Below are 27,654 nucleotides of genomic sequence, written 5' to 3'. Positions count from 1 at the left end.
GATTCTGTGTGTCCTCTCTCTGCCCCTCCCCTGCTCACACTTTGTCTCACTCTGTTTCTCAAAAATAAATAAATGTAAAAAAAAATTTTTTTTAAATAAAAAATTTAAAAAAAATAAAATACTTTTGTTTTAAAAAGAAACTATTAATCTTTAGTGACGTGTAGATGGTAACTATCTTACAGAAGGAGATCTCCCTCTTTTTGAGATTCCCAGCAGCTGCTTATCCAGACCATATTTGTATTAGTTTCCTCTTTTAAAGCAATAGGTTTTCTTATTTCTCTTGGTATCTAAATCTCTCTTAGGTACTTATTTGGTAGCGCTCATTTGAGACTACTTTACAAGGGGAGGTTTTATATACACTTAAATTAGATTATCCTCTAGGAAATATCTCTTCTTGTCTTCCTAATAGTTTTCTGACTGCATCCGTTTATTAGTTGATTTCTCCCTGAGCTACTTAGCTTTTTTAGTCTGTAGTCACATTATATGTCTATACCTCCAATTAATCAGGCAAACCAAGTGAGATTTTAAATGGTGTTCACACATGAAAAATATCTCCTTTAGAGACTTACTGTCACTCAAAATACATACTTTACTAACTGTAAGGCAACAGCAAGAAAATCAAAATGAGCTATGGCAGGATTCCTCTAGATAAGTTGCTATGATGTCCTGGTGAATATCCTGGAAAAAAATCCCCAAATTTGCTCCTAGTTCATTGGTTCTCATAGCTCTTCTTGTGCCATTCTGCTGGTCCTGAGTGTCTGGTAAGCCAGTCTACTGATTGTGTTTAGCCTCCCCTCGGGAATTTTTAGGCCTAATCAGTCCCAGGGCACCAGAAAGCGATTGCTGACCTAAGGGCTCTAAGGCTAGTCTGGAGGAGGGACCATGGTTCACATAGGACTTCGCTCGCTCAGAAAGCCAGTGCTTATCATTTTAGCTGATCCATCTTTTCTGTCTAGGTTTTTGCCTTTTTGGCACTGAACGCTTTGGAACTTGTGTTAAGCTTTCCTTTGCTTCTTCGTGCAGATCAACCAACCCAAATTGCCAATGCGAACTCTGGATCCTCGGATTTTGCCTCGAGGACCAGATTTTACTCCAGCCTTTGCAGATTTTGGAAGGCAAACCCCTGGTGGAAGAGGTGTACCTGTAAGTGCAAGTTTCCTACAACCCAGTTAGTTACAAACTGTCGTAGACTTCATGACATCTTGTCTCACAGCAAGAGAACGGCTTTTTTTCATTGATTCTTCTAACCAAGAAGTGGAAGAGGTGAAGACTCTCCTTTTTTCCATACTAACATTAAAGCAAATAAAGAATACATTTGAGTCATTTTTACTTGAGAGAAGTTGGTCTGCATTAATTTGGTCTCGATTTTTTTTTCATATGTTTTTCCATTCAAATGAACTGCAGATGGATTAAAAATAGAGCCGAACTTAAATAGGATTTCTGTTTTGTTTTGAGGTGCCCTGATACAGTTGAGATCTCTGATGACATTCAGCTAATGGTCATCTCTTTGTCTTTGTTTCTACAGATTTGCAAAGCGCAGAGCAGGCATGGATCGCCAATTCTGGAACAGAGCAAAGCCCCAGCTTGCGCTCCACTGGCGATGTCGCACCCACCCCTGAAGAGCCTGCCTCTTGGGGTGCGCTGAATCTTTTTTTTTTTTTTTTTCTTTTTTTTTTTTTAACAAGAGTCTCTGGCATTACGATATTTTCTGTTTTGTTCTTCTCACTTACTGTAGGTTGTGAAGTCAAAATATGAACAAATGACACGTACAAAAGAGTGCAGTATTCGTAAACTGCAGGTTGCCTTTACACCCCCAGTAGCAGGCTCTTCAGCGGTAGAAGTGACATCACCAGTGGAGTTATGCTGGGGCACTGCCCTGTGCAGGATGCGGCAGGCTGTGCCTACTCCATGCTTTGTAGACTTGCAGAAAGCATGGGGGAAAGTTGCCGATGATGTGAATGCCTTTTTTTCCCCCACGTTGGAATGGTATTGAGAGCGCTTCATTGAAACTTGGGGAGGAGCTGGGGCTTTGATACTCACTTGCAGATTACCTTGTTAAGACAACTTTATTTTATGTTTGTAAAAATATTTTTATTTAAGGTGACACTTTTTATTTCCCCATCACCTTTTTAGTTCTGGAATGGCAACTTTTGAAACCTGTTTCGAAATAAGACTGTATCATCAGAAACTACTGCCACTTGGTAGAGATTTGAATTATTTGTTGTTTGCCTGCAGCCAGACACTAATTGAAAATACCTCAGTGCCTACAATGTGTTGGAGGCTTTGCAAAACCTACAGAAAATATCCGTAATTTGAAGCATATTCTTTAGTGAGCATCAACATCTTAAAGGTATCTCTGTGTGTGATATTCTGTTCTCACACAGGATTGAAATTGAATCTTTATTTTCTGTAAATACTAAATTAAAATTTTTTTCTAAAGAGTGAAAGTCTTTCACCAGAAAGTCTTAGAAAGCAGCTTTCTAGAAACCATTTGATGCTTTATTTTTCAGCATTTCCGTTTTTGGTGATTTAAAGTTGTGTTTCTGTTAGCGTTTATTTGTGTTTTAGTTTCGGTTTTGATTTATATCTTCGTTTTGCCACACATTGGAAATAACGTCGGTGCTGTTTTGATTTCTCTCTGGTTAACAGCATCTGTCCTTATCATACTGCTCTGTGTTGTTCGTATGTCCTTCACAGAAGGTATGATTTGTTGCGCCTCCTCTTGCAGCGTGTGCTGTCCCTTTTTATCACCAGCTCGCTATAGAATTAGGTATAGCTAAAAGGAAATACTGTGAATTGAGAATAAGCTCCATTTCTTTTAAAATACTGAAATTAGAAAATGAATTTTGAAACTATCACAATGTATGTTTGCCCACTAATCTACATGCTTACTTGTATCCTATAAATGAGTTATTTGGTGCATTCAAAGTAATGTGATTGGAAATGAGCCATTATCAAGAATTTGTAATGTCTCCAAAAAAGTCAGTTTTAGTTATTTCACTTTCTTTAAATAGCTCTGTCATGTGCCACAAGCTAATTTTTAAGCAAAATTGAGACCCATCAGAGTAATACTGATATGTTAAGCCTTAATGCAAGTAATTACTTTTCCAGCATCTCCCATAGCTAACAAACATTCTTTGCTTAATTTGTGCTGCTTCCCTTAGTATGTTGTTGTAGATTCAGATGGGAGTTTCATAGGATGTAGATGTCTGACATATAAAGGAACAGTTAATGATGCTGTTTGGGAAGAAGCAGCAGCCCTGCTGTTCATAGTTTTTGGTTCGGAACTTCCTCTAATCATTTTTCCCAGCTTCCCAATTGACTTATAAATGATTACCACCCAAAGATCTTGCGATCTACTAGGTATGGTTCATGGTGTGGCTGAAGTAACTATGACTCCTAGTATGAACTTTCCTGCAAAAGAGGGGTTATAAAATATGTTGAATGCATAGCAATTGTTTTAACATGTCATATGCAGTTACATAAAATCTTCCAACATAAAGGTCTTTTTATGGATAGTAACGTACATATCCATTAGAAGCACTCAGGCAGTATCCTCTCTGTAGTTTTTTAAAAGTCAGATTACTTAGGGGCACCTGGATGGCTCAGACGAAGTTGAGCATCTGACTTACACTCAGGTCATGATCTCACAATTTGAGAGTACGAGCCCTACATCAGGCTCGTTGCTGTCAGCCTGTCAGTGCAGAGCCTGCTTCATATCCTCTGTCCCCCTTCCCCCCCCGCCCCTCTTCTGCCCATTCCCTTTCTCTCAAAAAATAAATAAAACATTAAAATAAATAAATAAAAGTCAAATTACTTAGGAATTGTGATGCTCATTTTAATAGTAATCTGGGTAGACATCACAGAAAGTGCCCCAAAGGAAATGTATTGAGAGAGAGGCCGTGGGCGTAGACTAGTAATTTCACATTTATTTAGCTGAGCTATTATAAAAATCCTAGGGGTAAAGAGGTTTTCTGAGTTTATATCATCCTTCCGTCCTTAAAGGAACACTTGCCTATCTTTCTTCAAAACTGGGTAGGATGAATATTGGTCCTGTTTTCCTTGATTAATCCAGTTAAGCAGAGGAGTTTGAGGTTAACAGTCTCTGAAGGAGATAAGAGCGATGTGTACTAAATTCTAAAGCAGAGATGGGTATGACTTCTTATTTAATACATTTAAGAGAAATACATGATAGTCAGTAAAAAAGTTTAAACTTCAATTCGTCAGAAAACAAAATCTGTAGCTTACTAGTTTATCGATGCCAAATTTTGATGCTTCATTTGAGTTGTGATATTTTTGGACCCTGAGCCCTGAACACATTGTACCTTAAAATTCCTCTTTCAACCTGGAAGTTCCTCTTCCAGTCAGGATTGTTTGTCTTTTAACAGGCTTCGTTTTTCGTTAAATATGTCCTCCTTAGCTCATAATACAGGATCCTGGGTTTTGTTTGTGTTTAGTAAATAAATAAATCATTCATTATATATGGCACATCTTCTGAAGGATGCGATACATTTCACAATTGTATTGTTTTCCACACACATACAAAGGACATGAAGTATTTAAGGGTAATTATACCATTATAGATACCACTTTTTAAACAGTTCTTTTTCTTTTTTGTTACTGATGATCACTTACCTGTTTGTTTGTTTTTTAATGTTTATTAATTTTTGAGAGAGAAGAGTAGGGGAGGGGCAGAGAGAGAAAGGGGCAGAGGAGCTGAAGTGGACTCTGTGCTGACACCACAGAGCCCGATGCGGGGCTTGAACCCATGAGCTGTGAGATAATGACCTGAGTAGAAGTTGGACACCCAACCGACTGATTGAGCCACCCAGGTGCCCCACCTTACCTAGTTTTTAAGGTCCTTTTATATCCCGTATGTCTCTGATCCTCATAATAACTTTGTAGGTAGGACCAGCATTTAATATATGAGAAAGCCTAAGTTCAACAATGTTAAGAGACTGGCTCACAGTAACTTTGCTTACAATTAGCAGAGTTGAACTCAGAAGTCCACAGTTCTTTTGTCTTCTAATCTGCCTCTCTTTTCTGCTGTACCATAGTCCTTCCAGGTAGTGTAAACATGAGTATATTAGAGAATAATTTATCAAGTGTGTTAAGCATTTATAAGTATAATAAATCCGTTGAGGACTCAATATACTTGGATAAATATTTGTGAACAGTATCTGTCTTAGTTATAGCCAGTGAGCCAAATAATAATTTTTAAGGTTGCCTTGGGAGCTTGCACATAGGTGATAAACCAACTCTTTATCTGGGACTAACAGCTCATGTTACCTTTTCAAAACGTTTTTTCCTCTCAAATGTTGTTATCTATTTAGTAATGTTTCTCACATCTTTATATTTTATGCAGCTCGCTTGAAATCTGTACATACTTAGACCTGGTAAAGGCACCTGGCATAAGTCATATTTACTTTGTAGATTCAGATTTCATGGCATATTCATTGATGTTTCCAGTACTTTCTGGAAATGGAAATTTCCTACTTCGTTCAAACATAATTAAAATTAGATCCCAAATTATGCTTACTATGGCTCTTACCTGATTTTGACATAATTACCTGTCATTACACCCATTAGTCTTTGTTCTTAACAAATTCTTACATGCACATGCATGGATTAATTTGAGTGTCTCGTGATAGAATTGTTTATATGAACTTATTCAAGTACTGAAAAAGATTTAACTCCTGTAAGTGAACACTAGAATATAACCTGAATTATAAAAATCAGATAATCGGTGTACTGCATTCTCTTATCAGAATTGTTTTGTCTGGGCTACTGTATCAGTGTTTCAGTTACAAATAAGTATTTTTATGGTAGTACTGTCCAGTTTAGCCACCATTCCCTGTTAGTGCTTTTCCGGCTTGGTCCTCTTCAGTTCTTTTTTACTTATACCATGTGTGGTACCTCTGCATTTATCTGACCTCAGGTTTTTAAACGTTTGCTAAGTATTCTGAAATTGTGTCTTTTATGCTGAGTGCTTAGCTAGATGTATTTGACAAAATCGGTTTGTATTGCCCAGAAGTTCTATCTTTGGATCCTGATACATCCTTGATACTACTAGTCCTAATTAGGGCAGATGGTGAAGTATAATTATTGTTGAAAGGCCTTCAGGCTTATGAGCTTAGGCCTAACTAAGACCATGTATCTCTTAGAACCTGTTTTTTGTTTTTGTTTTTGTTTTCAGTATATATAAAGCATGAAATTTAAGTTTCTGCTTCCTTCTCTGAAGCTTTATATACATTCAAAAGGGCAGTATTGAGGCACTAGAAGAGATATGATTCTGATCTCTAGGTCTTGTGTGAAGTTTTTTGTCTTCCCTCTTGAAGTCTAATTACAGTATTTAGTCAGCATTTAGAAAATGGTATATCAAAGAAAGTAAAGGCTGTCAGTATGCAACAGATCTGGGAGTAGCAGAACTTAGTATCAACCCAAGTGTTTAATCTGAAAAACTTATTTCCTTGCATTTAAGATCACAAGTATTATGGATATTTTAATACACCGCGTGTAACTTTTCCTCCATTGTCTCTTGCAGTAACCGTTTGTAACTTGACGACCATTACAACATACCAGCAAATGGTTTTTAACAGAATGAGTACAGTGGGTGGGACTCTAGCAGGAACTTAGAGAGATCCATTAAAATCTGTAGTAAGGCTGAGTGTCTACACTACAGAGAATTTTTGTGATAAAAGTGCATTTTCGTTTCATGCTGCAAGTTTAGAAACCTAGTTTTTGAAGTAGATTTGTAACTGTGATGATTACTGCCTATGAATTTTTATGATTATTCAAGTCAGCAGTCCAAAGTCCCACAATAAGTAAAAAATAAAGCTTCAGTTTAAGGGTAGTCTTTTTTGTTAGAAACAATAGCAGTATCAGACATAATTTTTCATCACTTTATTTTCAGAGTTAAAAACGGTAGTAGTGGAGAACAGTACATTGATGGTATTCTAAGGTTGTCCTCTCACATCCCCCCGCCCCCCCCAAAAGATCACATCTAAAGTGAGTGCTTAATACCCATCTTTACATCTAGGAAGTGCTTGGTGTGATCATCAGGCTTGACTTGAACAGCACAGAAGAGGCAGTAAATTTTAAGTACTCTCTGTAGATACAATAAAGAATATTCTTGTCCTAGTTGTTGAACGTTGGACCACGGAGATCTCAACCTGGCCAGAGAAGAGAGCCCAGGAAGATCATTACAGTCTCTGTGAAAGAAGATGTGCACCTGAAAAAGGCAGAGAATGCCTGGAAGCCCAGCCAAAAACGAGACAGCCAAGCTGAGGATCCTGAAAACATTAAAACCCAGGTGAGATTAGAAGCACATTCTAACATTATTTTGGAATTATAATGCTGTTGTTTTAATTTGCTTTAACTTGTCATTTTGTCCTATTAGTATATGTAGAGATTTTTAAGACTTTAATTTTTTTTGCTTTTAAAAGCATTATCGTAAAAGGTCTAGCATAATGGGTGCCAGATATCTCTTGTGTTTGTTTTTCAAGACACTCTATGTCTAGAGGGGTTATATGTCCTAGACTTCAGTTATTCAGGCTTAGATCAATGTTTGCTTTTCTTAAAAATGTGTTTTTAGGTTCTCAGTGAGTACCCTATGCTAGTCTAGTTAGCATATTGCTTTATGTCTCCTTGTCAGGCTTTCGTTTCTAATAAGTTAGACCTGAGAAACCAATCTTGTTTTAGTCTTTTGGAATAAAATTGAATTCTTTGCATCTTTCTATGCATACCTTCCTGCAGAACTCCTTAGGGTAAATTGAATGAATTCCTTTAATCCAAACAAAAATTTTTTTTTTTGTCAAATTATGTCATCTTGGTTCATCATTTGCTATACATACAATGCCATTTCCTGTCCTTAAGTTAGCTCTGTTATCTTTTTTGGATGTTTTTGCTTCTAGGCACCAAGACTAGAGTCTCCTCTTGAATTTTGCACCTGTCAGAGCCAGGCATCACAGGTCATATGCTGACTTTTCAGTGTCTCGTTCCTTAAATACCTTTCCTCTCAACATGAATAGTTTAATATAGCAATCAAAGCTTTAGCCCTGAAGACAGATGCAAGTTCTATTAGGCAGGTTTTTAATCTCAACTGTAAAATGAAGATACTAATATTACCTACCTCACTGGATTATTGTAACAATTAAATAAAGTATTATAAAGCAGTTGGCATGCTCCCTAGAGCCCACTTGGGTACTCGGTAGGATGTTCCTGGGTCAGAGTGTGCCTTATAAATCTTGATTTTGATTCAACACCAACGCAGAACCACATACATAGTATTTACTCAGTATACTTGTTAAATGAATAAACTAACCGATGGCAGTTGTTCATATGAAGTCAAGACCAAGATGAACTTATTCATCACAAAGCCATGCTCTCGAACCTTAATTGGCTACTTGTCTTTGTTCATCTTTTTACAGATTGCCCCAAATATTTGTCCGTAAGTACGCCCTTCTCCAGATTCACTGAAATCAAGTACCTAATCTTTCCTGAATTTCTTTTCAGTGTATCTCAGCTTTAAAAAAAAAAAAACCTTCTGCGTCTCTCCTTCCAATCCCTGTGAGAAGTGCTTAATGATAACATGCCTAAATAGCTTGCAAAGAATTAGAATTCCTGCTGAATCTTTATCATTGATGATGAAGATGAGGTCTTGTTTTAGTAGTTAAGGCACTAATACAAGTACCTTACTTCATTCGATTCTTGTAGCAGCTACCAAGGAGGCAATAGACTGTCCTTCTTTTATGTATGAGAACACTGAAGCTTTGAGAAGTTAAATTACCCAGAGTTCTCCCTATTGTTGGTTATTTCAGAAACATAATAATAATATTGCATTGATGTATCATTCATTCATTGGCTAAGTTTTCCTTAGTGACTAAAGCAAATCTAGTGAAGAATTAATAGACTTCTTTTTTAGGACGGGTACAGTTCTCTTGTTCTTGAGAATTTTTCTTCTAAGTCCCGGAGCATCTGTGTTCCATTCCCTCTCCTTTTTCTCTGCTGCATAGGTGCACATCACGTTCACCTGTGCTCCTGCTAATTCTGTGCCTTTCCTTTTTTATGGAAGCAGTGGTTTTGTTGTCACCTCCACTTCCAGAAAACTCTTTCACTTGGACTTCATTCCTGCCACTGTATTCTAATAACACTATGAATAATACCAATGGCCTTATTTTTCCTAGATCGTAATATTTCATCTTTTCCATGAGGGGGTTCTCATGACACGTCTAGACTCCTACCACACGTACTGGTTCCTCAGGTGGTTCCTGAGGTTACTGCTCCTGTCTCTCTTCTCTTGCTACAACATTCCTGCCACTTCTGCCTGACTCCTCTACCTGAGGAACTGATTTTGAACTCTCCACCCTAGCTTTTAAACTGTCTTTAATGACCTCATTTTCAAATAAATAAATAAATAAATAAATAGATGATAGATAGATAGATAGATAGATAGATAGATAGATAGATAGATACATGCCTCCTTTTGTCTTACAACTTGCACACTAGTCCTCTGGTCTTTCCTTGTTTTTCTCTAGTCCCCAAAGAAAACCCTCACACATAACTCCGTCCTTTTCCCTTTCTAAAATGACTTCTTCCCTTTCTTTTCACTTGGGTAGTTTTTTTGTTGTTTTTTTTTTTTAATTTCAGTTTCTATTTAAGTACAGTTGACACACAGTCGCTCAGCTAGCTATTTTTGTTCCTCATAACCTGGCTCAATTCTCATTTGCTCCCTAACCATTGCCTCTGACCTCTCTTGTGTGTAAACTACTCCCTCCTGTGGCTCCTACTCCACCTCCTGTTTGCTCCGTCACTTCACTTGCAGTTACCTTGTCTCTGCAGCTAAAGTTCAGTAGTCTGGAAGGCAGTTAACTGTACCTGATTTATACACTGTATGTATACTGTTTATACACTGTAATGACTTAACATTTGTGTGTACTGCAAAATTGATCACCACAGTTAGTCCAGTTAACATCTATCATCATGCAGAGTTACAAATTCTTTTTTCTTGTAATGAAAACCTTTAAGAGCTACCTCTTACCAGCTTTCAAATATGTAGTATGGTATTAACTTCAGTCACCATGCTGTGCATCACATTAATAACTAACCTTCTTTAATCCTATTTTTTAGCTTAAATTATCATCTGAAATATGTGAAGATATTTGAAGGTTGTTTTTTTTTTTAATTTTAATTAACTTATTTAAACTCAAGTTAGTTAACATACAATGTAGTATTGATTTCAGGAGTAGAACCCAGTGATTCATCACTTACATATAAAACCCTTGCTCTTTCCAACAAGTGCCTTCCTTAATGCCCATCACCCAGGTAGCCCATTCCCCCACCTACCTCTCCTCCAAAACCCTCAGTTTGTTCTCTGTATTTAAGAGTCTCTTGTGGTTTGTCTCCCTCTCTGTTTTTGTCTTATTTTTCCTTCCCTTCCCCTGTATTCATATGTTTTGTTTCTTTAAATTTCACATATGAGTGCAATCTTACAATGTCTTTCTCTGACTGACTGATGTCGCTTAGCATAATATACTCTAGTTCCGTCCACATTGTTGCAAATGGCAGGCATTCATTCTTTTTAATCAAATAATATTCCAGGGTGTGTGCGCATATATATATATATACATGCACACACACACACACACACACACACACACACACACACCACATCTTTATCCTTTCATCAGTTGATGGACATTTGGGCTCTTTCCATACTTTGGCTATTGTCAATACCTCTGCTATAAACATTGGGGTGCATGTGCCCCTTTGAAATAGCACTCCTGTACCCATTGGTTAAATACCTAGTAGTGCAATTGCTGGCTCAGATCCTAGCTATGGGATCCATAAGTTGTGTGGTAGATATTGGTTTAACCTTATTAGAAAATGCCAAACTGTTTTCTAAGATGGTTATTGTAACAGTTTGCATTTCTACTGGCAAGGCATGAGAGTTTTAATTTTTCATCAGCACTTGTTATTTTCTGCTTTATAAATTCTAGCCATTCTGATGGATGTGTGGTAGCATCTCCTTGTTTCAATTTGCATTTCCAAATGAATAAAATATTGAATAAGCACATCTTTTTTGTGCTTATTTGCCATTCTTATATCTTCTTTGGTAAAATTTCTGTTCATATCTTTTGCCCTGTTTCAGTGGGTCGTGGTGTTTCTTATCATTGACTTTTGAGTGTTCTTCATATATTCTGGATACAGATCTTTTATAAAATATGTGGTTTGCAAGAATTTTCTCCCAGTCTGTTTTGTTGGTGTATTCTCTTGATAGTGTCTTGTAGAACCGACATTTTTAACTTTGATCATGTTGGAATGTATCAACTTTTGTATTCAGAGGTTGTACTTCTGCTGTCGTATCCTAAAAAATCTTTACATAACCCAAGAATACAAAATTTTTCTCCTTTGTTATTTTTTAAAAGTTTACGGTTTTATGTTTTACATTTTGGTCTGTGATCCAGTTTTAGTTAATTTTTGTGTTTCATGCAAGGTATGGATCTAGGTTCTTTTTTTTTTCTTCTTCTTTTCCTTATGGGTATCTAGTTGTTCCAGCACCATTGTTGAAAGGATTATCCTTTGTCCATTCAATTTTCTTTGCGCCTTTGTTGAAAATCAGTTATATGTGAATCCAGTTCTGGACTTAGATTCTATTCTACCAATCTGTGTGTCTGTCCTCTGACCGATACCACACTCTGTGTAGTAAATTTTGAAATCAGGTTGTAGGAGTCCCCCAACTTTGTTATTGTTCAAAGTCATTTAGGCTGTTCTTTTTTTTTTTTCTTTGACTTTTCAGAGTCAAATCGGCTTCTTGATTTCTACCAAAAAATACCCCAAAACCCTAGTAGGGTTTTTATTGTGATTATGTTAAATCTGTAGATCAGTTTAGAGCAAATGGACAACTTAACCATAGTAGATCTTCTAATACATGAACATGACCCAGATCTCATTTTATTTAGGTCCTCCTTGATTTCTTTCATCAGTGATTTATGGTTTTCATTATACAGCTTCTATGGATATTTTGTTAGATTCTTAACCACGTATTTTATGGTTTTTGGTGCTATGGTAAATAGTAGTCTTAAAATATGTAATTTCTAGTTGTTTGTTGCTAATATATACAAGTAAAATTGATATTTGTATGTTAACATGTATTCTGCAGTGTTGCTACACTTATTTGTTAGTTCTAGTATCAATTTTTGTAGATTCCTTATGATTTTCTACAAAGATAATCATCTCCTTTATGAAGAGAGTCTTATTTCTTCATTTACGATCTATATGGGTTGTAGTTCTTTTTCTTTGCTTTAGGGTACTGACGAGGACCTCCAGTATGACTTTGAATAGGATGGTGAAAATGGACATTCTTGCCTGATTCCCATTCTTACAAGGAAAGCAGTCATTATTTCACCACGAAGTAGAGTTATAGGTGCTTTTTTCTAGTGGTGGAAGTTCTCTTATATTTCTACTCTGATGAGAGTTTAAAAAACTCCTGCCTAGTATTCTCTGCCATAATTTAGATAGATTTCTATTTTAGCACATTAATGTGCTATAAAGAGTTACTGGAGGAAGTCATTATGGCTAAAGTCTTACGTACTTATCCTTAAGTATGAATAAATTTCTTAAAGTGTAATTGTTGATTCAAAAAAATACATCACAGTTTTAGAGCTCTTAATACACATTGCCAAATTGCCCTGAGTGTACTCCCACCAGTGAATATGACTAATCCCTAGAATTCTCATCTGTTGTAAAAAGAAGTGGTATACTTGTTTGCTCTTTGTTAAAATGGATGGATTTAGAGGCGCCTGGGTGGCTTAGTTGGTTAAATGTCCAACTTTGGCTCAGGTCATGATCTCATGGTTCATGAGTTCAAGTTCTGCATTGGGGTCTGTGCTGGCAGCTCTGGGCCTGGAGCCTGCTTCAGATTCTCTGTCTCCCTCTCTCTCTGCCCCTCCCCCACTCATTCTCTATCTCTGTCTCTCCCTCTCAAAAATAAATAAACATTAAAATTAATAATTAAAATAAAATAGATGGGATTTAATTATTTCTTTGATTAGTTCACAGTCCTTGTTAATAATTTGGGGAGTTGAACTTATAAACAAAATACTAATCCTTATAGAAAGAATCATCCTGTCATAGTTACGATAACACTCTTTTCTTTTTTGTGGCCCTTCTAGGAACTTTTTAGAAAAGTTCGAAGTATCTTAAATAAATTGACACCACAGATGTTCAACCAACTGATGAAGCAAGTGTCAGGACTTACCGTTGACACAGAGGAGCGGCTGAAGGGAGTCATTGACCTGGTCTTTGAGAAGGCTATCGATGAGCCCAGTTTCTCTGTGGCTTACGCAAACATGTGTCGATGTCTAGTAACGGTAAGAAGAGAGGAAGGAGTAAAACCAGAAATCTCCAAGAGGTATATTCTCCCCTCACTACACATTCTTCCCAGAAGTGTTATTGGGGCAACGTAAAGGGGAGAATATATTTTTAGCACTTTTTAATATAATATTCTCAATGTATGAAAAGCATCTTGCTTTATTGAAATATATCCTCACCTCTGGAGGGGATATGGAGACTAGACTGAAATAGGCTTGATATGGTCCCACCCATTGTGAGCAATATTGAATAAGGTTTAAATTAGTAAAGTGAAATTATTGTCATGAGCAACCTGCTTTTCCAGGTGTGTTTGCTTATAGAAAGAAAGTGAACGCTTGTATTCACAGTTAATTCCAAACTAAAAAATATAGTTGCTCTAATTTGAGCCTTGGTGAAAATGATAGGATAGTTGAGGTCATAAAAGGTTCAAAACTGATCATTTCATCTCTTAGCAACTATTAGATTTCTTTCTCTTTACATTGTCCACAGCCATTTAATATCTACAGCCTGTCAAATCTAGGGCAAGACAGAATGGGAGACCAAAGAGCTTCTGGTTAGTGCTCATTGCCCTCTGTTCTGCAGTCAGAAAATTACCATGTACCATCTGTGTTTTCTCTGCCTGTTACTGTTACCAAGGTACTATTTGTGTCACAGACGTGTCTCCTTTCACCATTTGAGTTTTTTCTTAATTCTCACAACTCATTGTCATTGTGCCTTGCTATGAAAATGCACAATTCTATCATTCTACCAGAGGTAGGTAAGTTTGTTATGACTTGGAAAGGTTATCTCTTCTGTCTTTAAGGAATTTAAAATTCATATTGAAAAAAAACCCAGCATTAACAGGAAAAAAAAAATCACTTACAGCATATTCTGTGATGTTGCAATATGTCGATGCCTGAATGGATGGTCTAGACTGAAAAATTAAGTAGGACAAAAATGAAATCACTATGTTGGTGGTAGACTGACAGACTTATAAAACAGGGAGAGTTCAAGTTGGGCCTGAGGCGGGGGAGGGGGCAAGGATAGAGCCAGAAGAGCTCACATCTGAGGCAGCACGTGGCATAGCTGTCACAGACACGGGCTTTGAGTCTCATGGTTCTGACTTTAAATTTTAAATTTAACTTCCTACTCTGCAAGTTGCAAACTTTGTAATAAACTATAGTGAACTGTTACAAACTGTGTAACTTTATAAAATTACATAACCTTAGCCTCAGTTTTTAATCCATAAAATAAGATTAAGTCACACAATCTGAGGCTATTATAATAATATTTAATATTAAAGTGTGAGTTTAATAATAAAAAAACATAATGAGATGGTGTATGTAAAGTTCCTAGCCCAGTATTTGACCTGTAGTAATTCTTAAATAATTCAAAAATATATTGGTGGTTGTAAAGGTCCTGAAATGCTATCTGTAGAATGAGGATGATTTATAATAACAGAAACCATCTGTTCAGCAGCTACTGGGTTACATTATGGGTAGATGCTTTATATATATTATTTTTAATGGTTCTTATAACCCTGAAAAAGGTCAATATTAGTAGCCCCATCTTACTGAATCAGAAACTGAGGCTTAAAAAAGGATAAATAACATGCCTAAGGTCACACAACTAGTAAGTGGCAGCACTAGAATCCTAGTCTAGGATTATTCAATCACTTGCCATATTGCCTTTGAACGTGTGCCGTACCGTAGTTATCTGAAGGCAAACTAATTCTCCATCTCACGCCTCTCATTTTCCATGTGGCTGCCTTGACATCTCATGGTCCCTCATTAGAAGTAAGACTAGATCCCAGATCTCCTGGCTCATATTTTAGTGCTCTTTACTAATTTCAGATTTACTCCTATAGGCAGTGAAGGATCGTTAATGATTTTTTAATAGAAGAGTATCCTTGATGAAAACAGCCTTTGAAAAAGCCTGGCAATAATAGAAGTTAGATTAAAATAGGAAGAAATTATAGATAAGCCAACTACTTCTGTGAATTTTGTTATGATTCACTCTTTTAAAAATAATATTGGTTAAACTTTACTGGATTATCTTAAATTAAAAAATAACTTCTTAGAATAAGTTCAGCAATATAGAAGTATTCACAGAAAAAGGTACTACTCTTTTCTTGCAGCCCCACCAGTTACACTTCCCTTCCCAGGGCAGTCAGTGGGAATGGCATGGACGTGTACCTCCACAATCTTATTTATGTTCATAAAACTATATAAAAACATAGACCTATGTATAAAGAAAATACTTTTGGGTTTCTATTAAATTATATATGTATTTTTTGCAGTTTCCTTTTTTTCCACTTAATATGTTTGTGCATATCCCTAGGTCACTAAGATAGATTTTACTCATACTTTTTTAGTAGTTGCATAATATTTCAAAATATATGTATACCATAAGTTTTCCAGCCTTTTTCTCTCTCTCTCCCTCCTCTTTTACCCCCTGTTGTTTCTAGTTTTTTGGTTTTGGGGGTTTTCTTGCACCCACAAGCAGTGCTGCAATAAACACCAAAGTATATTTATCATTACATGCTGAAGCTTTTACTTTTTTAGCATAAATTCCCCCAGAGTTATATCATTAACCAAAGGATATATTTTTTAAAACTTTTTTTAAGTTAAGTTAACTTTTTATTTAAGTTTTATTTGTGAGAGAGTAAAACCAGCAGGGAGGGGGCAGAGAGAGAGGGGGACAGAGGATCCAAAGTGGCCTCTGCACTGACAGCAGAGCGCCGGATGTGGGGCTTGAACTCGCAAACCATGAGACCATGACCTGAGCTGAACTCAAGAGTTGAATGTTTAAGTGACTGAACCATCCAAGCGCCCCTAAACATTTTTTATTGAAATGTAACAGACAGGGGCTCCTGGGTGACTCAGTCAGTTAAGCGTCCGATTTCGGCTTAGGTCATGATCACACAATCTGTGAGTTCGAGCCCTGAGTCAGGCTCTGCTGACAGCTCAGAGCCTGGAGTCTGCTTTGGTTTCTGTGTCTCCCTTTTTCTCTGTCCTTCCCCTACTCATGCGCTCTCTCACTCTCTCTCACTCACTCTCTCTCTCTCTCTCTCTCTCAAAAAAAAATTCGGGGGGGCGCTGACGCCTGGGTGGCTCAATCAGTTGGACGTCCAATTTCCACTCAGGTCATGATCTCAGTTTTGAGTTCGAGCCACATGTTGGGCTCTGTGCTGACAGCTCAGAGCCTAGAGCCTGTTTCTGTTGTGTTTCCCTCTCTCTCTTCCCCTCCTCCACTCACCTTCCCTCTCTCTCTCTCTCTCTCTCTCTCTCTCTCTCTCCCTCCCTCCCTCCCCAAAAGAAATAAATTTTTAAAAATTAAAAAATAACAAAAAAAAACTTGGAAAAAAGAAATATAACATACATGGTATTTGGGAAAAGAAAAATTCCTTATTTGTTACTTTTGTAAAATTTAATGATATGATTTCTTCATGGCTGATTTTAAGCCAGGGACAGTTTGACAGTTAACTCACAAAATTTCTACCAAATAGCTGACTCTTACAAACCACCACAAGCTAGCTTTAGCACACCATTACAACACGCCTGTAGAAAGAGCATACAAATTATTAGTGTACAGCTCAGTGTTATTTCAACAAAGTGAGCATACGTACCTACCACCCTGGTCAATAAATAAAACTGTATCCTTCCCTCTTTCTTAAAGGTAAACCACTGTCCTGACTTCAATATCATAGCTGATATACTTTTGAGATACTGAGGGCCTGAAATAAAAAGGGGCAATGAGAATGGACTCATTGGTTCCTACTACATAGAAAATTTAAATATCAGATGAATAATGAAAGTCTAAATAATAAATTAGACTAATATTTTAGGAGGAAATTGAGGAGACTATCTTCATCAAGTTTTGAGTGGGGAAAAATTCCTTTAGCAAGATTAGGATTCAAAGTGAGTAATAGGAAAATAGTATCGGATTTGACTGTTAAAATTTGCAGTCATTGGTGTGCAGCAAATGATACCATACGTAAAATAGAAAGATAAAGCCACAGCATGGGAGATCTATTTGAAATACACGTAACTGATAAAATGTTATTATATAGAATTAAGGAGAAAAAACATAAGAAATAAAATAGCCCTGTTAAAAAAAAAATGGGCATTTTATAGAAATGAAAATCCATTGGCTGATGAACTTAACAAAAGATATTCAGTGTTATTCATGATTTGGGAAATGACAAGTAAGCCACAATTCTGTACAAGTCACACTTGTTACAATTTTAAAAAATGAAATAATTTAAAGTGTTGAGAGTTAAATACAGTCACTTTCACTTTGGTGAGTATTTACACAGTAATGTTGAAGATGTGCATATTCTATTCCTCAAGAATTTACTTCTTGGTATATACCCCAGAGAAATTACCAAATGTACACAAGCCATCTTTTTGAATAATTTTTTTTTATTGATTTTAACAATGAATAATAGGAAATAACTGAAATACGCCTAAACAAGACAGTATATTATAGTACACCACAATTTATTTGGTCAGTGAATTTGAATAGTAATATATATACATAGCAGTTAAAATTAATGAACTAATACTAAATGTATTAGCATGTGTCAACCTCAAAAATAGTATTGAATAACAGTATGACATTCAGTAATTTTTTTATAATATGCAAAATGAAACTTGTTCATATGAAATACATATATAATAAAACTATACCAAATGGACATACCAAACATCAAATTCAAGGTAAGAGAGAAAAGGAAGTAAGATTAAGGAAAAGTATTCAGAAGTAAGTATTAGGGCTTCTAGTTTTGATAAGTTAGGTGATCCAGACCAACGTTCCATGGGTGACAACAATTAGAAAAGTTTGTTAACAAAATATTTAAAAATCTTGAAGGCATCAGAGAGTTAAATGACATAAAGAATTACTAAGACTGGGGCGCCTGTGTGGCTCAGTCGGTTGAGTGTCCCAACTCAATTTTAGTTCAGGTCATGATCTCATGGTTTGTAGGATTGAGCCCCACATCAGGCTCTGGGCTTGGGATTCTCTCTCCCTCTTTCCCTTCCCCTTCCCCTGCTCATGTGTGTGTGCACGTGCGCTTTCTCTCTCAAAATAATGGAACATTAAAATAAAAGAATTACTAAGGCTAAAGTCTTAGAAAAGGTAGAAATCCAAAGAAAATGGAAACATTTAGTAAAATGTCCCCTAGAAGAGGCAACTAAACATCTTGAAAAACTTGTTTTTCATAGACTTGTTGGGCTAGGAGGACAGAATTTGGGACCGGCACTCACCAGAAGAGTGGCTGAAGAGGCTCCAGTAAATCCTGTATTTTAGGTTGGGATTCCAAAGGACTGCATGCTTGAAACAGTTGAATCAGAAATTGACCTGGTCTCACAAGTACTGTATGTAGCTCAACATCAAATGATCTCAGTCCTGGAATTTCGATTATAGTGATTTCAGAGTGTTAGTGCCTGCTAGGTACCTGGAAGAAGCAAGCATGAATCCTTTTTAGAAACTATCTTCTTAGTCTTCAGTTATTTCTATGAACAGTTTTTCAAATAAGGTATCCAACACATAGTTAGAAATAATAAATCTCACAAGGGAAAAAGGCACCATGAATGAGAACCAGCAACAAACAAACGTCCCACAGGGCCTCCAGATACTGGCTTTATCAGGCACAGATGTTACATAACTATACTTATTGTGTTCAAGGTGATAAAGACAGGTTGAAATTTTCAACAGAGAATGAGAAAGTTTCAAAGAACTAAATAGAGATGCCAGAACTGAATATATATTATAATAAAATTCAGAACTTAATGGATTGGTTTAATAGCCCTAGATCAGATACAGCTGAAGAAAAGAATTATGAAGTAGAAGATGAGTCTGTAGAATCCAGAATGAAGCACAGAAATACAAAAAAAGAGAAAAATACAGAAGGGAAGATAAACAATGGAGAAAATTCAAGAAGCTCAAACTTTGCATTACTTCGAGTCCCAAGGGGAGAGAGGATAGAGTGGGGAAAAAAACAATAGTTGAAGAAAATGGCTGAGAAATTTTTTACAAGTGCTGAGATATTAAAGCCACAGATTGAAGTGATTTACTCTAAACCTCAAGCATGAATTTAAAAATAAATAAAAGGTAAGAAGGAAGGAAAACATTTAGACTGGTTATTGTAAAGCTACTTACAACAAAAGATAAAAATTAACCAGGGTGGGGGGTAGATATTAAAAAGAATAATTTGTAGGTTTCTTCGGACACAAATGTCACTGTGTACAAAAGAAAAGACTGGTAAATTGGACTACATTAAAATTAACATGTTTCCTTCAAAAGATATCATTAAGGGAATAAAAATATAGATCACTTATTAGGAAAAGATAATTACAAAAATCCAGTAAAGGGTCTATATTAGATTTTTCCCCAAGCTAATAGAAATTATTAAGAGAATAACTTTTTTAAATGGACAATAGACTGAAATCTACATTTCACCAAAAGCCATTCAGATGATACCAACAAACATAATGACATTATCCAACTAGATCTAAAACTACACATTAACTCCAGATTGCTAATCTTTCTAGAGTTGGCAAATACGTGAGTCACCAGGAACTCAAGCACTGCTGGTGGGAATGTAAGGGGTAAGAAGGGCTCAGCTGTAAAAGCTGAAGTTATTTTTCTGCTTTAACAAACATTTCCATTCTTAAGTATGTATCCAACTGATAAACAATAAATGTACATTTCTTATATACTAGGCAACATATGCAAAAATGTGGGTAGCATTTTTCATAATGGATAAAAACTTTGAAACAGTGTTCATAGTAGCACAGTGAACATGAAACTGTGACTAAATACACATGGATTGGTCTCACAAGAATAAACTTTAGCAAGAGAAGCCAGTCCCTAAAGAAATACATATTGTGTGTGTGATTTGTTTATTTAAAATTCAAAAATGTAATAAAAATAAACTCTGATGTGTGGGGATGCATGTTTAGGCAGTAAAACAAGGAAAAGTAGTTATTATAAACTACAGGATAATGGGGGCTGGGAGGTAGTACTGTTTTGGAAGAAAACTTCAAATAGGGCTCTTGGAGACTGTCAGTGTTCTTTTTCTTGACCTGGTGCTATGCCTGGTGGTGTGCATGTGAGTTTGTTTTGTCATAATTCATTGAGCTAAAACTTAAATCGTTAAACACAAAATAAAAAGAAGCGATAGAGCAAAATAATAAAATTCTATGTGCCCTAGAGCTTTACTCCAATGTTTCTTAAAAAGTGAAAGATCTAGGGGCGCCGGGGTGGCTCAGCCGGTTGGGCGTCCAACTTCGGCTTAGGTCATGATCTCGCGCAGTTCGTGTGTTTGAGCCCCACGTCGGGCTCTGTGCTGACAGCTCAGGGCCTGGAGCCTGCTTCGGATTCTGTGTCTCCCTCTGTCTTCTGCTCCTCCCTAGCTCATGCTCTGTCTCTCTCTGTCTGAAAAATAAAAGGCTTTGGTTAAAAAAATAAATAAATAAAAGATCTAAAGCAAATATGGAAAAATACTAAGATTTAACAAAGTTGGGTGATAAATACTTAAATGTGCACCATATTATTTTATATGCTGTAAGGAATGAAATGGAGTTTAGCCAATTATTTTTTTTAATGTTTATTTATTTTTGACAGAGAGAGACAGAGCATGAACTGGGGAGGGGCAGAGAGAGAGGGAGCCACAGAATCCGAAGCAGGCTCCAGGCTCTGTGCTGTCAGCACACAGCCCGACACGGGGCTCAAACTCACAGACTGCAATATCATTACCTGAGCCGAAGTCAGATGCTCAACTGACTGAGCCACCCAGGCACCCCTTAGCCAATTATTTTTTTAAGATGGCATGTCTTTGGGCCAATGTTGTCCAAAATCAAAATGTTAATATGTCTCACTAAGGCCAATTTAAGCAAATGTCTTTCCATTTACTATTCTGATGTTTCTTGTGAAATCAAAGAAGAAGGATCTACTCCATGGAATATTTTCCAGACTTTCTTGACCACGGGCACTATTTTGGGTTTGTTATTTGTTTTCATGATAATCATTAGTTTGAGAAATGACACCTCCCAATGGAATAAGAGAAATTGAAGACAGTGAATAAAAAATTAAACTTTCATCTAGGGGAGGTGCTCTCTTTCTGTCCACTGTACTCATTGAGTTATTTAAGTACCTCGAGTATCACTGTCAGTGTGTATTATCAAGACAGGTTAAATTGCAAAGTCTTTTGCCTGATTCATGATTGTAAGAAACGTGTAGACCTATGGCACTTGTCCTGGATCATCAGTGTTGGTCATTCCAAATAATAGAATCTGGTTATGGTTATCTACCCAGTCATACAGTATAGCCATGAGTAGTAAGAGTGTGGAGTAGTGGGAATAATAGCAGTATTTTTTTTGCGGAATATGCTAACCTGTTATGTCTGACTCATTTGATCTTCACAACCATTCTGTCATCCTTCTTCACTAATTCCTCTGAAAGTTAGGAAATTGCCTAAGTAGGGCTTTTATTCTTCTAAAGGTTTCGAGTATTAAATGGTAGAATCTTAAACAATGGACTAGATCAGTGGTCCTCAACCAGGGGTGGTTTTGTTCTTCAGGGGACGTTGGACAATACCTAGAGACATTTTTGGTTATGGCTGCTGGCATCTTAGTAGGCAAAGGCTCAGCGTGCCTAACCATCTTACAGTGCACAAGACAGCCCTCACAACACAGAATTATCCTACCCTCAATGTCATGAGGGCCAAGGTTGGGAAACCTGGCCCGGATTTTTGAGATTTTAAGATTTAAGAGAATACTTGTTCTCAGTTTTGAGCAGTTTTTTAAACCTTTTTTCCGGCCTCCATGTCATTTACGTGGATCGCACACCTCCATGTAAAATGTTACTTTGTAGTACTTATGTAGGTGAGGGCTAGAGAAGGCAGTTCTGTTGTGTCAGTTTTCCATGATGCCCTAAAGGATAGGCTTTTAAGCAAGAAATTATTTCGATTGACAGAGGAAATTGATGTAATAGTTTTGATTTTCCCAAGTTACTCTGTAAATGCCACCTTTATTATTTCCACAGACACAGTTATACATGTACACAGCTGCCTGCTCCTCACAGCTGTATTAAGTGAAACCTCTGGCACATCAGGCTTAAGGGCATCATAAGAGATGGGAAACGGTGCCTGTGCAGTTTGCCGCTGCTTTCACTAGTTCAACCAGGAATGACTGAGAGACCCACAGAACGCCCTTTACAAACTACACAGCATTTAACTAGAATTCAGTACTTCTTTTAGGAGGAGGACCGTTCAGAATGGCAAATGGAGAAGAGTCGATAAGAGAAAACATCCTCTATCTAAATCTGGAGTTAAATAAAAATTTTAGTTGGATTGTTGGTAATTTTAAATGCCTGTGTTTTTCTTTTAATCATAATTCAAATCAAATCCACATCTCAAAAACCCCATTAGCATGTAAACTCCTAAGGAGAGGTACTTTTTCTGGGTTTTTTGTTGCTGTTTTTTTTTTGTTTTTTCACTGCTAAATTCCCAGTGTCTAGAATGGTTCCTGGCCACATCATAGACTCTCAGACATATGTTGGGAATAAGTGGGTAAATGCATGAATGAAAGAATAACAACTTGAATTTATTATATGCCCAACGTCTGTATTGTTTCTTTTTTTACTTTTTATCTTTGCTCCGGCAGGCATGTATACCTCAGCTATAAAGGTAGGCACTGAGGGCAGATTTTTGAGCATTCCGTGTCCTGTTATGCCATTGGCAGAAGTTTCATGTTGCCACTGCCCAAGTGCTTTAAAGCAAGACATGCAAAGAATGGCAGGATTGAGTATAGGAAGAGTCACTAAGAGAATAAAGGAGACACACTTAAATCTCATCAGAAATAATGCCTGGAAGTACAGACATGAGAAGTCAGCCGTGGGCAACAGCAAGTGGCTAGAGTCAACTGGAGGAGGAGGGACGTGCAGCTCGCCTGATAACAGATGAAAAATGCTTTAAAGAAACGTTGAGGAGAAATGACTTACCCTTTCAGAACTCTTTTGAATCTTTTGGGCATCTCTCACCGCTATATACCTCTTCAGATGTATCTAACCAGCGACACAGTTTGATAGATTTGTTTGTAGTATTTTTGGAGTATGTATTTCGTTCAGTTTCAATAGGTGATTTACTAAGGTCAGGAGATAACTACTGATGGAGGATACTATGTCACCGTGGACTCATGAGTGAGAGTTGGGACAATTGGTTGGTTACTGTTCTCTTCACGTTTTAGAGCTAACATAGCGGTGCCACTACATTAGTCATTTCAAATATTTTACCTCAAACCAGGACATGCTTTTAGAGCAAAATGACCCCTAGGCCATGGTAAGCATTGCTGGGACTGGTCCTTTCATTTTCTCGTCTTCCATTTGACTACTGTAATTAACACACAGCTGGCAGCCATTGCTGACTCTCAAGGAGTTTGATCCTTTCAGGGATAAGAAGTATCTCCCCTCAACACTAGCAAATCTTTCAGCAGCAGTACAGGTCCTGTTGCTTGACGAAAATGGCTACCTGATGCTGGCAACATTCGTAACCAAGATTGCTGGGTGACCGGTACGTGGACAGGTCTCCTCCCAATATGAGATGACACGCAGTTTACTATTGTGTAAACATGAAAAGCTTAGGTGCTCTCCAGTGTTCTAGCTTACCAAACAGCCTTACTGAAATATTCCCTCTGACTCCCTTACTCCCTGAGCAACTTCCTCAAGCAACTCATTTAAATTACATTATCTTAGTTCTGATCATGGACTCCTGCTTAATGAAAATGATAGTTATCTAAAGAGATCTTTTTCTCACTGTTGTACATCACCTTTGATTTTTGCTATTATCCATAATCACACTTGCAGACGTCTGCCTTGTCTATTGTTAAAGACTGTTTGTTCGTGTCCCACACCCCTAGATCATATGTTCAAGTCCTCACCCTGTCTGATGGTACTAGTAGGTGGGGCCTTTGGAAGGTAATCAGGTGTAGATGAGGTCATAAGGGTGGAGCCTCCATGGTGAGATTAGTGCCTTTATAGGGAGAGGAAGAGATACTAGAGGTTCCTGTCTCCACCACTTGAGGATGTATGAGAAAGCAGCTGTCTGTAAACCAGGAAAAGGGTGTTCGCTAAGAACTGAATCTACTGGCACGTTAGTCTTAGTCTTCCAAACTCCAGAACTGTGAGAAATAAATGTTTAAGCCCCCATTCTATGGTATTATAGCAGCCCCAGCAGACCGAGACATTCACTCTTCCTGTCTATTCTAACTAAACAATTTCATTGGGTCTTCTGACCAGTCAGTGTCCAGCAGACAACAAGGCTGACTTAATAATGTCATCACCCTGTTGAATTTATCATCTCAAGAACAAAAAAAGTTACCATGCATCACCAGCCATTCTCAGAGAACATGTTCTCATTAGCCTATTTCCATTTTTCCACCCTGTTAATAACCATCCCTGAGGACATTAAAAGCATGTTCCCAAACAAGTCTTCAGAGGGTAGTATAGCTAGGCATTCACCCACTTGAAGATAAATGTACTTGTCGATCTGTGGCCATTCATTCCACTGATTGTTTGGTGTCAGTATCTTCATTTGACAGTATCTAAAACACTTCGGCATAATCATGCTTTTTAGGACCTATACATGTGAAATCTCTCGTTGTTATCATTTGCGGATAGCAGATGGTCATTTCTCTTGCTGTTTGTGGTTTTCTCCCTAATTACTTGGTGAGCTAACTTTGTTTATATACTTTCTTTGATATCTGCATTACTATAATTTAGATTACCCTGAATTTTTAATCATGAACATGTGAAATGCAGCTCCAAGTGTATAAATATAGCTATATTAGTTTATTAGACTCTTGGTGATGTGCCAGCCACTATCATTTGCATTACTTAAACTGCCCTCATGTAATTTCCAGTAAGATGTTATCATCCCCATTTAGAAAGAAATAGATGTTTGGTAAAGCTAAGTAATAACTTAGCCAAAGTCACCCGGCAGAGCTGGAGTTAAGACGGTCTCCAAAGTACCTGTTTCAACAGCTATTTTATAATGTCCCTCAATCTGCAGTCATTGGAATGCCTCCTTTGCAGTGGAAGGGATTGAAGCTTAATGTTCAGTGTTTCAAATATCCCATCCTCTGTGACTTACATAGTGCTTCCACTAAACCCACTTCATTAGATGTTCAAAGCTGTCCTCTGGGTTAGACACAGGTATTGTGTTTCCCTTGTTCTGGAGGATGAAACTGAAACTTGGGTTGAAAGAATTGCCTTTAGGAGTGGCTCAGTCAGTTAGGTGTCTGGCTCTTGATTTCGGCTCAGGTCATGATCTTACAGTTTGTGGGGTCAGGCTTGTCAGCACATGGTTTGCTTGGGATCCTCTCTCTCCCTCTCTCTCCCCTGCCCACCCCACCCCCCCAAATAAACATTTTTAAGAAAAGAATTGCTTTTGTTTAAGTATATATATCTTCTGATCCTTTTTTTAAAGTTGGGGGGGGTGGGGGGCTGGACAGGGGAGGGGCAGAGAGAGAGCGAGGAAGAGAGAATCCCAAGCAGGCTCCGCACCATCAGACACAGGGCTAGAACCCACAAACCGTAAGATCATGACCTGAGCCGAAATCAAGAGCCGGACACCTAACTGACTGAGCCACCCAGGCTCCCCTCTCTTTTGTTCTTTAACCCAAAACTTTGAATAGCCTTCCTTATGGAAAAGGTCTAAAAGGTTTAGCTTTGTAAACACTTTTTGTATAGGGAAACTCTCCCTTGCCTTTTGCCATTTCTACTTGTCTCCTGTAAACCAAACTGTCACAAGTTTTATTTATTTAATCTTTTTGATTCATTTTCATTCTGGTCCCTCTCACCGTGAGACAGTGGCTTAGAGTTTCATACTGTTGTCCACATTCTCTTCATTTTCTGCATGGTACAATCTGTAATATAAGAAATATCTCTTTAGAGCTGATAGATTGTGGCCCAGGTGATATTTGTCTTACCAGTTATGCCTGTAGTATTAATATAGATGATGCTGGTAAACATCCCAAGAAGCTGGATAGATCTGGCTGGTTTTCTGTGTTTCAACAAAACAGCAAGTTGGAAATACCTGCCGGTTTTTTCTTCTGCTGATTTTTTAAAGTTTTAGTTTGTTCTGGAACCTGATATCATGTTGTTGTTCTGTTATATACTACCTTGCTTGTGGATGTGCTTTTTGGTTCTCTTTCGTAGTGCATTGTTGTATATTCTAAATAGAGTCCACTTTTGGTTTTTGCTTTGGGAAACCTTTGTTTTCATGTAGCATTTTTCTTTTCTTTCTTTTTTGTTTTTAAACTTAGTCTTTTTTTTTTTAAGTTTATTTTATTTTTGAGAGAGAGAGAGAGAGAGACAGAAACAGAGACAGAGCGGGGGAAGGGCAGAGAGAGCGGGAGACACAGAACCCAAAGCAGGCTCCAGGCTCTGAGCTGTCCGTGAAATCATGACCTGAGCTAAAGTCAGACACTTAACCAGCTTGAGGCACCCAGGCACCCCGGCACCCCAGCATTTCTTTTCTTGAAGGCTGATTAAATGCCTGCCTTCACATGCAATTGTTGAGTAGGCCTGCCTGAAATGATCTGTAGTCATTTGCATTTTTATGGCCTGAATTTGGAGTTAAGGACATCTTAACTTTTTTTTTTTTTTTTTTTTTTTTATGTGTGTCAAAAAAAAAATTTTTTTGGTGATCTTACCCTCTTCCTGAGTTAATATTTCCTGCTGGCAGGGGGCAGGGAAGGTGTAATGAAACACTTGCTCTCTTGGTTGGTTAGAACCGGACTTGTTGGGGTGCCTGGCTGACTCAGTCAGTAGAGTGTGCGACTCTTGATCTTGGGCTTGTGAGTTTGAGCCCTACGTCGGGTATAGAGATTACCTTAAAATAAAATCCTAAAAAGAAGACTGGTCTGTTAAATGGTCTTTTATGTGTCATAGGGAATCTCTCGGAGAGTGTCCGTCAGTTCTAGCACAGACCCAGTATAGCATGATAGTACTCAGTTCTCAAGGAGTTTCTCTAGCCATTCAGCCTGAATCAGCAGCTCTCCCAAGTCCATTGTGGTTGGTAACAGTAACTTGTTTGTGAGTATAAATACAGGACGTTCTGTTTTTTACCAGGTTCTCCCATTAAACTTAGGGCAAAGACCATGCATTTCAGAATTTTGGGACCCACTTTGTGATTCCAGAAAAATCATTTTGCCATGTTACACAGTAGCTGTTCAGAATGACACTCTGGGGCATTTCACCTATAAAATGGTATATTTTAGTCAGTCATTGCACCAATCCACT

The 27,654-nt window shown here is 37.4% G+C and overlaps 1 protein-coding gene and 2 long non-coding RNA genes across 19 annotated transcripts in view; 2 read left to right on the top strand and 1 right to left on the bottom strand.

Moving 5' to 3' along the window:
- EIF4G3 (eukaryotic translation initiation factor 4 gamma 3) overlaps positions 1 to 27,654 on the top strand; it is a 313,590-nt gene that overhangs the window by 236,771 nt on the left and 49,165 nt on the right. For 10 of the 16 annotated variants that reach the window (XM_042952618.1, XM_042952607.1, XM_042952612.1 and 7 more), the window contains 4 exons: positions 1,024 to 1,143; positions 1,526 to 1,636; positions 7,142 to 7,312; positions 13,173 to 13,370. In XM_042952618.1, coding sequence (XP_042808552.1) covers positions 1,024 to 1,143; positions 1,526 to 1,636; positions 7,142 to 7,312; positions 13,173 to 13,370 — 600 coding nt within the window. The remainder of the gene's footprint in view (positions 1 to 1,023; positions 1,144 to 1,525; positions 1,637 to 7,141; positions 7,313 to 13,172; positions 13,371 to 27,654) is intronic. The other 6 variants (XM_042952623.1, XM_042952614.1, XM_042952613.1 and 3 more) reach the window with 2 other exon arrangements.
- On the bottom strand, positions 13,264 to 24,290 carry LOC122227882. Of its 2 annotated transcripts, XR_006206257.1 has the most exons (5): positions 24,180 to 24,290; positions 18,618 to 18,808; positions 16,979 to 17,086; positions 14,234 to 14,284; positions 13,264 to 13,361 (listed from the first exon to the last, which is right to left on the bottom strand). It is a non-coding gene; the product is annotated as an uncharacterized LOC122227882 (long non-coding RNA). The 2 variants fall into 2 exon arrangements; XR_006206258.1 differs by lacking the exon at positions 16,979 to 17,086.
- Positions 13,418 to 22,705, top strand: LOC122227883. The gene is made up of 2 exons (XR_006206259.1): positions 13,418 to 13,924; positions 22,399 to 22,705. It is a non-coding gene; the product is annotated as an uncharacterized LOC122227883 (long non-coding RNA).

Source organism: Panthera leo, chromosome C1 (assembly GCF_018350215.1).
Source record: "Panthera leo isolate Ple1 chromosome C1, P.leo_Ple1_pat1.1, whole genome shotgun sequence".
Lineage (NCBI taxonomy): Eukaryota > Metazoa > Chordata > Mammalia > Carnivora > Felidae > Panthera > Panthera leo.
Note: the sequence above shows the minus strand (reverse complement) of the source record. Positions and strands in the feature narration are given on the sequence as shown.